Below are 15,849 nucleotides of genomic sequence, written 5' to 3'. Positions count from 1 at the left end.
GGGGGAGGGCGGGTGGCTTACAGGGAATTTAGAGGCAACCCAGGGGGTGGGTTTTCATCAAGGAGAAACAAACAGAAGCGTCACGCAGTACCCTGGCCAGTCGTGAAACTGGTTTTCAAAGCTTCTCTGATGCGCAGCACTTCCTGCTGTGCTCTTCTAACCACCCTGGTGTCTGGCTGCATGTATTCAGCTGCCAGGCGATTTGCCTCAACTTTCCACCCCGCCATAAACATCTCCCCCTTACTCTCACAGAGATTGTGGAGCACACAGCAAGCAGCAATAAGAATGGAAATATTGGTCTCGCTGAAGTCTGAGTGAGTCAGTAAACTGCGCCAGCGACCCTTTAAATGTCCAAATGCACACTCTACCATCATTCTGCACTTGCTCAGCCTATAGTTGAACAGCTCCTTACTACTGTCCAGGGTCCCTGTGTACAACTTCATGAGCCAGGGCATTAAGGGGTAAGCTGGGTCCCCAAGGATAACTATAGGCATTTCAACATCCCCAAGAGCTATTTTCAGGTCTGGGAATTAAATCCCTTCCTGCAGCTGTTTAAACAGACCAGAGTTCCTGAAGATACGAGCGTCATGAACCTTTCCCAGTCATCCCATGTTGATATTGGTGAAACGTCCACCAGTCCTTGCAGGACCATTGAAGAGTACCCCTTGTGGTTTATGTACTGGCTGCCCTAGTGGTCCGGTCCCAAGATAGGGATATGCGTTCCGTTTATAGCCCCACCACAATTAGGGAATCCCATTGCAGCAAAGCCATCTAGTATGACCTGCACATTTCCCAGAGTCACTGCCTTTGATAGCAGCAGCTCAATGATTGTGTTGGCTACTTGCATCACCGCAACCCCCACAGTAGATTTGCCCACTCCAAATTGATTACCGACTGACTGGTAGCTGTCCGGCCTTGCAGGCTTCCACAGGGCTATTGCCACTCGCTTGTGAACTGTGAGGGCTGCTCTCATCTTGGTATTCTTGCACTTCAGGGCAGAGGAAAGCAAGTCACAAAGTTCCATGAAAGTGCTCTTACGCATGCAAAAGTTTCGGAGCCACTGGGAATCATCCCAAACCTGCAACGCGATGCAGTCCCACCACTCTGTGCTTGTTTCCCGGGCCCAGAATAGGCGTTCCACGTCATGAGCCTGCCCCAGTAACACCATGATCTCCAAATTGCCGGGGACCGCAGTTTTAGAGAAATCCATGTTCATGTCCTCATCACCGCGCTTCACAATAATTCGCCAGGTGTTTACAATAGTCATAACTGCTGCAGTGAGCTGAACCGGCTCCGTGCTTGCCGTGCTATGGCATCTGCTCGGGCAATCCAGGGAAAAGGGCGCAAAATGATTGTCTGCTGTTTCTTTCACAGAGGGAGGGAGGGTTGACTGATGACATTTACCCATAACCACTCACAACAAATTTTTGGCCCCATCAGGCATTGGGAGCTCAGCTCAGAATTCCAATGGGCAGCGGGAACTGCGGGAACTGTGGGATAGCTACCCACAGTGCACCACTCGGAATGTCGACGCTTGCCACAGTACTGTGAACGCACACCGCTGAATTAATGTGCTTAGTGTGCACTCGACTTTACACAATCTGTTCCCAAAAATCGACTTCTGTAAAATAGGAGTACTTTTGTAGAGTAGACATGGCCTCAGATGGTCACCCATTCTGCTATTAAAACCAGCCCAAACCTGCTAACCTTTAGAAAGATGAGTAAAACCAACTTTTTAAGCATATCATTGCAAATTTTCTGTTATTTACTGAAGCAAAATAAACTACACCTCAGGTGACAGTTTGGAAATTTGAGGGATGATGTGACAATAAGAGGATGCTGTCCCTGAGTAACAGCTCCAGTAGATCCCAATGCTTGCCCTGATTAATAAGCTTATTACTGAGAGAGCTAGTAGTGACCTTGATATTTAGGTTGCCTAACAGTTTCCATTATAAAAAATTCTTCTTAGGCTTTACTTTTTCTAACACCTCTACTATTTGTAGCAGGCCTTTAAAATTCAGCAGAGAGAAAACCCTCAGGTTAGAGAAGTGCCTTTTCTTTGTCCCATGAAATTCTGTTCAGCTTTAGCCAAGTTACAGATGGTTAAAAATCATGATTTTCCCTGCTCTGGTTTGTGTTTTTTCAGGAAAATTTTGGAAGCATGACAAAATAATAACTGAACATAAACATTTGAAAGATTCTGGGTTTATGTGCCATGAAGGTCCCAGAAGTGCAGTGGCATGCACTGCATTGAGAATCCTGGGTTGCTGCTGGAGCAGCAGTAGGGAGTGGCGAGCCATATCGAGCTCCCTCCAACCTTCACCACAACATTATACCTGGCATGTTGCCCCAGAATCCAATCCCCATCCCTCCCTCTCTGAGGGGGCACCAAATTGAACAGGTGCTCCCCCAATTTCTGGGTTTCTGGGAAAAGACCCAGGCTGGGCTCCCTCCATAAGTGTCCTGGACTAAGTGTACATAGCCCCAGCCCATTCCTCCCCTTTGGAAACACAACATGGGACAGAAGCACTCCAGCTCCCAAGGAGTGGGAAAGGGCTGGACTAGGCTCCCTCTGAACCCTGCACATGGAACCAGAATCCTATTTCCCTACTGCAGATGATAACCTTCTCCTGCTGTTAGCTAATGTTAGGTCCTGTACCTCACGCTGTGCTGCAGTGCTGAAGGTTCAGTGTTCAAACCTTGATAATGATACATAATGAAGGGATTGTTACAGTTGTACATAATAGAATTTATTTTTTCATTTTAAAAACTGGGAAATTACATATAAATAACCTGTGGATATGGATTATGAGATAGTCTTTAATTACATGATCACATACTATTTTTCCACAGCATTCTGGTTCATTCTTGGCACAGGATGATCCACAAAGGGGTAGAATTAAGGCTGCATGAGCAGCTGCAAATCGGGCATTTCCCAATGTTTGAGAGCTTGATTTTCCAACCTAAACATCTTTCTTTTAATATATACTTTTCTTTGTAATATAGTACTGCATATACACTTGTTGACCAGTAAAGTCTTCATGATTGCAAAAGCCACCCTTGCTTTCCCTTTCTTTTTAATATGAAACCTTTTGAAATCCCTCTTATTCCCCTGCAAACTCCTCTGGAATTCCTTACGTTAGAGCTGTCAGAAGGATTAGGAATCTGCAATGTAAACATTTGATGTACGCCAGCCTGTTTCCAAAATGATAACAACATTCATTTACTGTTGATGCCTGATATGTGATATTTTAATATTCACACATTTTTTTCTAAACAGCAGTTTTGTTTTGGTTTTTTCAAAACAAGTGTTCATCTTGTTGGACTACCTACATGCCATGTTTGGGGTTCTAAAAATTGACTTCTCTGAATGCAGCCCTTTTTTTTTTTTAAATGTAATAAGTACAGAAAGCATCTTCTTACACTGAAAACCAACTGCATGGTTTCCTTCAAACGTTCAAAAAGCATTCATTTAGAATGAAAAATATATTTACTAGAGCCCTGATGGTGAGAGTCATGTGTCAAGCCTAACCAATTGTAAGAGGAGATATTCATTTTAAATTTTAAGCCATATCTGTACAGGAGTTGGTGAAAACTCTCTCTGCCACCACAGCATCTACAAAGCCCTAAAGTGCAGAACTGTTTGGGGCAGTGGCCCTGCCAAATCCTAGTTATAGTCACACAGTTATAAAGTGGAATCTTTTCCAGTTGTGAGGAGTTTATGTTGTTGAAGGAAATTACTTAGATCAGTTACTGAGCCTCTGTTGAGGCAAAGCCGTGTCTTGAGGGACTAAATTCTAAGTCTACTCCACTTGAATTGAGGTCATTGTTGCTCACTGAAGTGGTGACAGAGCTGTAGGCTGTAGTTTATAAACTGCACCCAGGTTTTTCCTGACTGAGGAATGCCAGCAAGGAAGTGTTGTGTTCTCTGTCGGGGAAGATTCTTAGTGCCTCCCTTCAGAAGAGCAGCCTCTAAGAAACATTTTTGAGGCATCACTTGATGTGGAAAATGTTTCCAGCTATGGACCTGTTTTGAACCTTTATGTGGGCCGATTGAGAAGATTACAACAGGGTAAATCAGACAGCCTCCAGAATTCTCAGGGTTTCTTGACTCGATGCAATAGTGTTTCAGGTTTCAGTAAGGTGCATAAATTGCACTAATAGTGCTGGTTAATGATCTTTTCCTGACAGTGAATGAAGGTCACATCCATGCTGATCTTATATTTTTCCTTTTTTTTAAAGCTCTCATCTACCTTCCATGCTGTTGATCATGAAGTTTTTTGACACATCTGTGGTTCATACCCAGAGGTACGTAGAGCCACTCTATTTCTTCCTTTTTTAAAAGATCCCAGAGCTGTACTATTAGGTGATTAGCTGTACTATTAGGTGATTAACCACTCCCTCCTCTCCTTTGATGACTCCATCCATTTCTCTTTCCCTCTAGGTTTCTAGATAGCTCCATGACTTAACTTATGATTGACTAACAGGCATAGCAAGAATTTTGATGTTTCCATCACTTCCTATTTAACTTTAGAATAGGTATAATTTTCATTCACAGATTGAGATTAGAGCCTAATGTAAAATAATATTTCCAATGTGTGTTCTATTTGTGTAAATGCTTCAAAGTCACCGAGAAGTTGAAAAACGGGAAAATCCTGTAAAACAACCCCTAGCAACCCTGGCATTCACTCCAGCTCTTCATTTAATATTGCTGAATTTATTCGCTTTCAGAGCATGCTTCCAGGGTTCTCCATTCCCCCCCCACCCAAGGTTTTGCCAAGGTGGTGTGTGGAGGAATATGAGGATGGGGTGGTGGAGGTTAAATTTTGTTGTTTTGGTCAGGTAAATAGTTCTGGTTTAGATTTTCATTTCCTGTTTGTATTCTTTTGTACAAGAATCTAGAACTGTATTATATGTACTTTTAAAGGAATGTTACTAAATATATAAAACTAAATAACCTGGACTGCGTGCTCTCGATATACAGTGACCTCAGTTCAGCTGCACAGAGTACAAGTGAGCACAGAGTTTGGTCCAAAATGTTTCAACTGCACCTTCCCCTCCCCTCGTCCTTTCTTCTCTCTCTCTCCCTCCCTCCCTCCCTCTTCTTAGTTCTACAGTGCACACATAGCTTGTTGTATTTGCATGTATGTGGTAAGGCTGTGTAATAAAATATCCTGTTTGTAACGAAAAAGTACCAGGGTACAGAGTTTTAAGATTACTCTTGAATTTTTGTGATTACTATCTGTGTGCGCAATATACACACACATTCTTGCACACTTTTTACTCTTATGTATCACCTTTCATCCCAAAGTGCTTTCCAAACTGTAGCGCATACATATAGTCCCCCTGAAATTCAACCACCTCTTGGTTGGCAGGCAACAGGCAGTTAGTGCATTGTATGGCAAATAATATGTAAAGCAATCCATAAAGGTTAACAAAGTAACTCAAACAGGGAAGAGTTCTGGGTAACAGCACCAGCGCAAACTCCTACTCTAGAACCATAGCATATATAATATCCAGGCAGAGCAGACAGGAAATTTTAAGATCTTATCTGAGAAGGACACACAGTGAACTGTATAGAATTTAATTCATCTACCCCAGAAGAATGAAGGGCTAAATCAACCCTGCTGAGATTTGAACCTATGATGTCAGGGAGTCTATACATGATAGACATAAACCACTGGCAGAGGGGTACAGGGTTGAGGGAAAGCAGAACCACCATTTTAACCCTGGGAAGAAGGAGGCTGGGCATTCACCTCCCCATTCCCCTGTTACTTGTCCCAAATTTTCTGTACAAGCAGAGGTGCCCAAGAGGTGCTATCATTGTAAGTCCACTGAGCACCTGAGGAATAAGTGTCCCTTGCTGAGTGGAAGCAGGCAGCAAGTAACACATGAAGCTACTACTTCTCCAAGCCAGGCTGCGGCCTCTTTCTACACAGGATTTGTAAAGCTTGCTTCCACACAACCAAGCAATGAGCATATGCATGCTGTTAAAATCAATGGTGAAGTGCTTCTTGGATTGAGGGACACATGTGCTGAGATTTCTGTGGTCAGGAGGGACCTGATCCAGGAGAAGGATTTGTAGCCAGGTAAAATGGCAGAAGTAGAACTGGTGGGAGTTACAAAGTCCTTGCACCTTTAACTAAAATGACACATGCAAACTAAGTACTTGCAGGCTGAACTGACTTTTGCAACGGTGGCACACAATTTTGTACCATTTCTACTAGGGAATGATTTCTTTAATGTGGCATAATCTGTCCCAGGGTTGGTTAGCAGTGAGAAAGAATTTTGTGCTAGAAGCCCTGGTGGCGGGGTGGGGGTTGGGTGGTGAAGTCACATGGGCTGCTGGGGGAATAAGAGGGTGTCTCTTAGATTCCTCTGTAGCAGTAAAGAATGCAGCTTTGGGGGCAGGGATGATTGTGGCCAGTTCCTGTAGCCCCGGGGCTCAAGGCAAGTTCCAGAGGGAGGGGCTGGACGGAGTCAGGTCCTGTCTCGCAATCATTTCCCCGGGAGAGGGGAATGTATCACCTTGTTACTGGGGGGCCACCCCAGCCGCTGACTGCCAGGAAGTTGCAGGTCAGCAGGGGGCAGGGCCTGCCTTGGGGTGCACAGAGACATGTGTCCTGAAGGTGGAATTTGGGGTCCTGGTGACCGCTGCGGTGGGAACAGACCCCAAGGACTGTGTAGCTAGAAGCAAGCCCAACCTGAGTGAAAAGGGGGGAATTTTGCTGGCCAGTGAAGGGTCTGTCATAGCTGGTAGCTGTGAGCCCACAGCTGGACCAGGGTCACCTTCCCTTTTGGGGGACACTGGGATGTCTGGCCCAGAGGGGAGCCCAGAGGGGAAACCCCAGACAGAAGGTGGGGGGGGCAGAGAGTCCACCCACCTTTTGTAGGGAGGATCTTTCCCAGGAGGAGGGTGAAAAGTCTGCATTTAAAATGCCAGACCCCTCTCCTGTGGATCAGGTTTTAAGAGAAAACTGGGGGTCAGATCTCCGGGAGGGGGAAGTCCATCCAGCTGACCTTTTGGGAACAGAAAGTGGGGTGTCCAAAGGGGTCTTACCAATCCAAAGCACCCCAATGAAACATGTTGTTCTTGGTATGCGTGTAAGAGATAAAGCTGTCTCTCCAAGACAGGAGGGGAAAAATCTCTGCATGGGTGAAACTTCACAAGGGAGTGAAGTCCAGCCCAGAGAAATTCCAGAGGGAGGGGCCGAGGGCAGGCATGATTGCAGTACACCTTTTCCTTGCCAAAGCCCCAAACCCATGCCTGAATTGAAAGCCTTCTCCAAAGAGGCAGAGGAGTCTGCATCAGAGTGCCTACCAGGGGGCACAAAGACCTGGGAAAATGCGGTAGACACTAAACAAGCTAAATTGTGTGAACAAAACCTGTCCACCGTAGATTTGCTGTTAATCTTGTGTCTTTTACTATTTCATCTATGGGTCAAGACAAAGGAACTAGTGGTTAACCCTTTAAAGATGTGGGACATACCTGATTTGTGGAAGAAATTGTTGTACATGGTAGGGATGGTGACAAGACAGCCCCACAAGCATATTATTTTTCACCCTATACCTGTAAACAGACTGGAAGCTTGGCACAGCAGCAAAAGCATAATAGGCCCATGCTGCTATGTAGAAGGAAGCCAACCTGGTCACCTGCCATATTTGCTATACTTTCTGCACTTCCTGCGCCCTCAATAAGGCTTCTTTAAAATACAGCCAGTTCTCCTGGACTCCTTGCCTCCTCGTATTAGCTTCCCAGGGGATCCTGCCCTTCAGTTCCCTAAGTGAGTCTAAGTCTGCTTTTTGGAGGTCCAGGGTCCATATTTTGCTATTCTCCTTTCTTCCTTTTGTGAGGATCCTGAATTCAACCATCTCATGGTCACTGCTGCCTAGGTTGCCACCCACTTCTACTTCCCCTACTAATTCTTCCCTGTTTGTAAGCAGTAGGTCAAGAGGAGCACAGCCCATAGTCGGTTGCTCCAGCATTTGTACCAGGAAGTTGTCCCCAACACTCTCATTGTGTATATCCCTGTAACTAAATAACCCATCAAATGAGAAAGAAGCCTTGTGGAATGCAAATGAAGAAAAGTGCTAATTTCAAAGCAAGTGGTCATTGTGTGTGCTGATCGGAAGTCAAAGACTCATAATGTATTCCTCACTTTCCATCATCAAAGGAAAAACCCACATGGGTAGTGATCCTGTCAGTTTGTTTTCTGTGAGAAGAAGCTGTAAGTATGGATTCAAGGAAAGATCCTGGATATCTGGACTGTTTGGACTTTTACAGGAAAGTGTACCAGATGCAAAGGAAGCTTACAAGAAGTGGAAGTTTGGACAGATGACTAGGGAGGAGTATAAAAATATTCCTAGAGCATGCAGGGGTGTAATCAGGAAGGCTAAGGCACAATTGGAGTTGCAGCTACCAAAGGATGTGAAGGGTAACAAGAAGGGTTTCTACAGGTATGTTAGCAACAAGAAGGTCAGGCAAATTGTGGGACCCTTACTGAATGAGGGAGGCAAAGTAGTGACAGATGATATGGAAAAAGCTGAAGTACTCAATGCTTTTTTTGCCTCGGTCTTCACAGACAAGGTCGGGTCCCAGACTGCTGCACTGGGCAACACAGTATGGGGTGGAGGTGAGCAGCCCTCAGTGGTGAAAGAACAGGTTAAGGACTATTTAGAAAAGCTGGACGTGCACAAGTCCATGGGTCCAGATCTAATGCATCCAAAGGTGCTGAGGGAGTTGGCTGATGTGATTGCAGAGCCATTGGCCATTATCTTTGAAAATTCGTGGCAATCAGGGGAGGTTCCAGATGATTGGAAAAAGGCAAATATAGTGCCCACATTTAAAAAGGGGAAGAAAGAGAAACTGGGGAACTACAGACCGGTCAGCCTCACTTCAGTCCTTGACAAAATTATGGAGCAGGTCCTCAAGGAATCCATTTTGAAGCACTTGGAGGAGAGGAAGGTGATCAGGAACAGTCAACATGGATTCACCAAGGGCAAGTCATGCCTGACCAACCTGATTGCCTTCTGTGATGAAATAACTGGCTCTGTGGATATTGGGAAAGCAGTGGATGTGATATATCTTGACTTTAGTGAAGCTTTTGATACGGTCCCCCACAGTACTCTTGCCAGCAAGTTAAAAAAAGTATGGATTGGATGAATGGACTATAAGGTGGATAGAAAGCTGGCTAGATTGTCGGGCTCAATGGGTAGTGATCAACGGCTCGATGTCTAGTTGGCGGCCGGTATCAAGCAGAGTGCCCCAAGGGTTGGTCCTGGGGCCGGTTTTGTTCAACATCTTTATCAATGATCTGGATGATGGGATTAATTGCACCCTCAGCAAGTTCGCAGATGACACTAAACTGTGGGGGAGAGGTAGATACGCTGGAGGGTAGGGATAGGGTCCAGAGTGATCTACACACATTGGAGGATTGGGCCAAAAGAAATCTGATGAGGTTCAACAAGGACAAGTGCAGAGTCCTGCACTTAGGAAGGAAGAATCCCATGCACCGCTACAGGCTGGGGACCAACTGGCTAAGCAGCAGTTCTGCAGAAAAGGACCTGGGGATTACAGTGGATGAGAAGCTGGATATGAGTCAGCAGTGTGCCCTCGTTGCCAAGAAGGCCAACGGCATATTGGGCTGTATTAGTAGGAGCATTGTCAGCAGATTGAGGGAAGTGTTTATTCCCCTCTGTTTGGCACCTGGGGTATTGTGTCCAGTTTTGGTCCCCCCACTTCAGAAGGGATGTGGACAAATTGGAGAGAGTCCAGCAGAGGGCAACAAAAATAATTAGGGGGCTGGGGCACATGACTTACGAGGAGAGGCTGAGGGAACTGGGGTTATTTAGTCTTCAGAACAGAAGAGTGAGGCAGGAATTTGATAGCAGCCTTCAATTACCTGAAGGAGGGTTCCAAAGAGGATGGAGCTAGCTATTCTCAGTAGTGGCAGATGACAGAACAAGAAGCAATGGTCTTAAGTTGCAGTGGGGGCAGTCTAGGTTGGACATTAAGAAACACTATTTCACTAGGAGGGTGGTGAAGCACTGGAATGGGTTACCTAGGGAGGTGGTGGAATCTCCATCCTTCGAGGTTTTTAAGGCCCGACTTGGCAAAGCCTTGGCTGGGATGATTTAGTTGGGGATTGGTCCTACTTTGAGCAGGGGATTGGACTAGATGACCTCCTGAGGACTCTTCCAACCTTAATATTCCATGAAAATTCTACTGCATTATAACAAGATACTACAATGCAAGTAACATTCCACTAGTTTTCATGAAGTTCAAACACCAAATACACTCTTATACATTTAACAAACACTTTGATCTATACGAATACACAAGTGCATGGGACTCTGGCATGAGCTGGCACCTGGTCTGCCAGTGTCACACTAGGTATAATTCATTGTGTGCCTTGGACTTTCTGATTTTGTTCCTACATGCTTGGGCTATTCTTTTGTATGCCTCCTTATCAGTTTGTCTTTGTTTCCACTTTTTGTAGGATTCCTTTTTGATTTTCAGGTCATTAGAGAGCTTGTGATGGAGCCATACTGTCCTCTTACTATTCTTCTTATCTTTACTTTGCTTCGGGATAGTTTGCAGTTGTGCGGTTAATATTGTCTCCTTTAGAGACTGTTAGCTCTCCTGAACTCCTTTTCCCCTTAGATTGTCTTCCCATGGGAGTTTACCTACCAGTTCTCTGTGTTTGTTAGTCTGTTTTTTAAATCCATTATCCTTATTCTTTTGCTCTCACTCCTTCCTTTTCTTAGAATCATGATGTCTATCATTTCATGATCACTTTTACCCAAATTGTCTTCCACTTTCAGATTTGCTACCAATTCCTCCCTGTCGGTCAAAATCAAATCTAAAATGGCTGTTCCCCTGGTTACTTCCTCCATTTTCTGGAATAAAATGTTGTCCCCAATATATTCCAGGAACTTATTCGAAATTTTTTGTTTTGCTATATCATTTTTCCAGAAGATGTCTGGGTAGTGAAAGTCCCCCATTACTACCAGATCTTGTGTTTTGGATATTTGTTCTAGAAATGCCTCATCCACCTCCTCTTCCTGATTTGGTGGTCTGTAGTCAAATCTCCTTTCTTTTATCTTCCCATCACTCAAAAACAGTTGATGGGGTTTTGATCAAACTTTCCTTTAAAAATATATCACATTCGAAAATTTCAGCCCAAAAGGTAGAAGCTTTAGGGAGCTATGAGCTTCTTAATACAAAGCTCCTCTTGGGAAGTGTTTTGTTGCCTTATCTACAATAGTCTCTACCTTTAGCCGCTGTAGGCCCAGTTCAGCAAATCACTTAAGCATGTGTTTAAATCTCATTAAAGTCAATGAAACTTAAGTAAGTGCTTTGCTGCTTTAGGAGCATAATGAACAAACTTATAGCTAGGGCCTAAGCCAAGGTCTATTGAAGCCAATGGAAAGGCTCCCATTGACTTCAAATGAGTGTTGGATCAGCCTGCAGTGCATCAGAATGAGTTTATCTAAGTACATATGCAATTCTGGTTTTAATCAGATTTTTTAATTGCAAGTTTTTAGATCAGTATGGTATATATGTTAATCTATACAATTATTTATTATTTTAAGGCCAAATCATGCTTGTTCTATTCAGATGAATATTTCTATTAATTTCAGTTGGTCTACCTGCATGAGTAAAGTGATTAAGATTTAGACCCTAGCCTTTTGAATACTCATGCATATAGGCAATCTAAGAATAAATTAATTGGCTTTTATTGTGTTACAGGCATACAGTATATGAAATAATGCTTTGGAAATTGCTATTCTAGTAATTATTGTGTAGTCTTTATACTAGCAATTTTAGGTTAATTATTTGATATTAAGGGATTGCTGAGGGCCATACAGTCAATATATTAAACATCTTTATAATATCCTATGAATTTTTGTTTTATTTTATGCATTTTTGGAAAAAGAAGTATAGGATACCTAAATGATCTGAATGTTGCAACTTGTAATTGGTTTAAGTAATGTTTACAACTCAGGAGACATTTTAGTACAATAATGGCAATTTTTCAATGTGAATGTCAGTTATACCCTAACTTCATACATTTGTATGGCACTCATTATAATGTTCTCCTAATTAATAAGAGTACATTTTTGTCTTTTACCAACAGTCTCCTTAACTTCATTGTGGCTAATTACATGCACTATATAACCCTGGAAACAGCTTTTAAAAGTCTCTCATTATATTACTCAGATTCATTTTTATTTTTTATCACTACAGTTTCCGAAATACTTAATTTAAAAGGGCAGAAGCTTGTTTTGTTTAGATTTGTATTTTGGACTTTTACATTGTTTTTTACAATGTAGGGTTGAATATTAGTGCTTGTGACAGCAAGGCACATCAGCTGCTGCCAATGGCTTCGTTCTAGCGAGCTTGTCCACTACAGTTTTGGTGTTGCACCTCAGTCCTGTGATACAGCACAAATGCACAGGCATACGTTTGGCCTTGAACAAAGATTGCACGTTATGCCAAACAGGTTAATGGGCTTGATAGGTAAAAACATTCTCTAGATACTAGACAGATCATTATACATGAGAGTGTGAGTTAAGACCAAGGAGAGCTTTCCTAAAGATGCTAAGAGATTTAGCAGCACAAGTCCCACAGAAGTCATTCGGACTTGTGCTCCTAAATCCTTTCACCTTAACTAACACTCTAATATGTACAAGTCTGTATAGTATGTAGAGAATAAGCTCCCTAGACTTTGTGAGGACTTGTGCTCCTAAATCTCTTTGCCTCTTTGGAAAATCTGCCCCTAAGACCTTGCCCATCACTCTAAATTTTCTGATTGTTTAAAGCCAAGCCTGTAATGTTATTTAAACGTAAGGGTGGGGTGGGGGGTGGAAAGCTACAATAAATTTGCAAAGTTCTATGATGAGGCAATCTTAACCCAGAACAGAAGCATCACCAAAAAAAGTGTGTGGGGGGAGGGTTTGTGGCATTTGTGGGAAACTGCTATACAAACTGAATTATATGGAAATGAATGTTACGCTAACTGCAACTGAGTTCTTGATAATAAGTTTTACCTCTTGTAGAAACCTTGCCTTGAAATGCTGAAAATTGTCTGCAGAGGAGCTGAAGTTAGTTAAGTACTGGAACAACTGCTGATTTATTTGCATCTTTCAACATGACCAATCCCCAGTAAGTACCATATGAGAAAGTTACAAATGCTTTTCCATTCAATGAGTCAAATCCCATTCATGCAAAATCCTCTGTGCCAAATTCTCTTGATCCCAAGGAGGTTGCATCAGTATTGCTGGGAAGAGAATTTTAAGTTTCGGATAAGAGATGCAGGATTTGCTCAGTTGTCTGCGGACCCGGAATTAGTGCAACAACAACAAAGTGAATATGCAAAAAGAAAAGGAGTACTTGTGGCACCTGTGGCAGAGACTAACCAATTTATTTGAGCATGATTCTGAAGTATTGTTAACACTGAATGACCAAGAACTAATATATAAAATTATTTTCAGGTCTATCTAAATTTTTGTTTTCCTCCCAACAAGCCTGTGTTAAGATTATTAGTCAGCGCTGTTTCATTTGCTTTTTCACGGTCACTTCATTATCTAGCTCTCATTTAATCTACTTAAGAGTCTAAAAGGTTAAAAAAAAAAACATACAGTGAGAAGCTGAAAGGGCTTCTCTAACTCTTTTCACAGTTTGTTCTGTAATACTGGTAGTCAGACTGTGGTCCACTTCCAAACTAAAAGCCAGCATCTTCAGCTAGTATGTGGTACAAAAGCATTAAATCAGAGAAGAGAAATGTCTAGCCAAATACCAGAAAAAAATCTGCTAATTAGATCTTTTTAGTCAGTGAAATAATTTTCAGTGGAAGTGGTAAGCCATTCCTTGAGGAGACATGTAAAATTAGACTGGACAAAGAACTAAATAAAGGGACAATGGCTAGATGACCCAAAGGATCTTTTGCACTCATTTCTATGACTGTGTGAAACAATCATAGGTCATTGCGAGCCTTTTACTTCAGTCATAATAGTGTCTTCACATTGTTAAAGGGACCTTCCCAGGTAATCTGTGCAGTGGTTCTATTCCCTTCTAATTCTAATGTTCAGACTCTGAGCAATATTGCCTTTTCCCACCTCTTCAATTTAGACTTTTATCCTTCTTCATCCACGTCTTATGTTCCTGGTTCCAAACTCTTACAAGACACGATTTAGGCAAGAGGTCTTCTAAATTATTCAGTTTTTGTGAGAAAGATGAAGTCTTATTCAGGTTGGTTGAATAACTGGAGGATTTTAATAAGCTCTTTTAAAAAAAATCATTGCAACTTTTGCAGTCAAATAAGAAAGGAAAGTTGGGTGTAAGACACTTTTTAACTGCATCACTAAGAAAGAAAAATACCTTCCCAACCATCGCACCTATCTGTCGAAAACCTGAATGAAATAGCCTGGCATTTCTTCAGAAGTTAACAAGCTCTCCCGGATTAACGCTAAAGAGGTTTATGGTTACAACACAATGTGAGTCAAATGGAAAGGGAGGCATTCACTGGAATCTGCAAAGAATCTGTCCCTGCTGGGATTTGACAGGCAAACCCTCTACACAGTTGTCCATCACATACACTATATATTAAGTACTGGGCAATAACTTATTTTTTCTCTAAGTAAGTGGTATCTTATTTTAAGTGATATAGACACACATACATGGTTGGATTTTACCCTTGTATGTGTACATGGAGCTCTCATTAACATTAAGAAGGATAGAGAATACATAACCAGTTTTTAAATTATGTTCTATACATATATGGATGGGAAGAATTTATCTTGGATCCTCCTATAATTTTATTCCTGTTCTTACTCTGTAACTCTCCTCAGAAGTCCTAGAGCATTAGCAACCCTTTCTCTGGTTGAGTAGGGCAAGAGGTGGCACCATTCAGAACTTTTCTAAATATTGACCAGAGGTCAATGAAGGGCAATAGAATGGATGTATTACCTTAGAGCAGTAGTTCTCAAACCCTGGGGAAGGCCTCCCAATGAAAGCACGGGAATGTGTCAAGGGAGGGACAAACTGTGTGCTTCTTTGAAAGAAAAGAAAAAAAAAAGAGCTCTGGCTGTCAGCCCTGACTGGCTCTGGCTCATGCAGAAAGGCCATGCACACCCAGGAGGCAGAGATAAATAGGACAGCCAGAGCTCTGTCCCCGGGGCTAACAGCTGGAGCACCACCAATTGGGCTTTCCTCCCTCCACCCCCTCAATCTCTCACCAGGAGGCAGCCCAGGCTCGGGTTCTCCTTCCTGCCACCCCTCTAACGCCTCAATCTCTCACATCAATGCAGCGGGGTTCTGTCTGTCAGCCCCAGGATAGCAGCAGCAGCGCAGAAGTAAGGGTAGCAATGGGGCACTAAGTCTGCTGCGAAAAGTGATACTGATGAATATTACTTTTCTCATTGCCACCCTTACTTCTGTGCTGCTGGGTGCCCAGCCAGCAGCCGCTGCTCTCTGCTCTGCCGTCAGAACTGTGTGTTGGTATATGTACTTGAGAAGGGGGCGTAAACAACTACAGTCACCAAGAAGGGGAGCCCAATCAAATAAGTGTGAGAATCACTGCCTTAGAGTGATTTGTACACTGGTCAGTAAAATGCTTGACCATTGTTCACTGATCTCACTACAAAAAGGAGAGGGTTTAGTTCATGTAACTACATGCCTTCTTTTCATTGACTCTCTTTTCTAGTTTGCAAGTATACTTTGCTACATAGTTCAGAGTTCGTTTCTTTGTGTGTTTGTTGAAGTGAGCTGTAGCTCACGAAAGCTCATGCTCAAATAAATTGGTTAGTCTCTAAGGTGCCACAAGTACTCCTTTTCTTTTTGCGAAT

General features: G+C 42.9%; 1 protein-coding gene across 1 annotated transcript in view; it reads left to right on the top strand.

Moving 5' to 3' along the window:
- Positions 1-13,154: 13,154 nt before the first annotated feature.
- TMEM266 (transmembrane protein 266) overlaps positions 13,155-15,849 on the top strand; it is a 78,478-nt gene continuing 75,783 nt past the window's right edge. The window contains exon 1 of the mRNA XM_077828387.1: positions 13,155-13,168. Within this exon, the coding sequence (XP_077684513.1) occupies positions 13,155-13,168 (14 nt within the window). The remainder of the gene's footprint in view (positions 13,169-15,849) is intronic.

The sequence above is a fragment of the Eretmochelys imbricata genome, chromosome 10 (assembly GCF_965152235.1).
Source record: "Eretmochelys imbricata isolate rEreImb1 chromosome 10, rEreImb1.hap1, whole genome shotgun sequence".
NCBI lineage: Eukaryota > Metazoa > Chordata > Testudines > Cheloniidae > Eretmochelys > Eretmochelys imbricata.
This window is presented reverse-complemented; position numbering and strand designations above follow the sequence as displayed.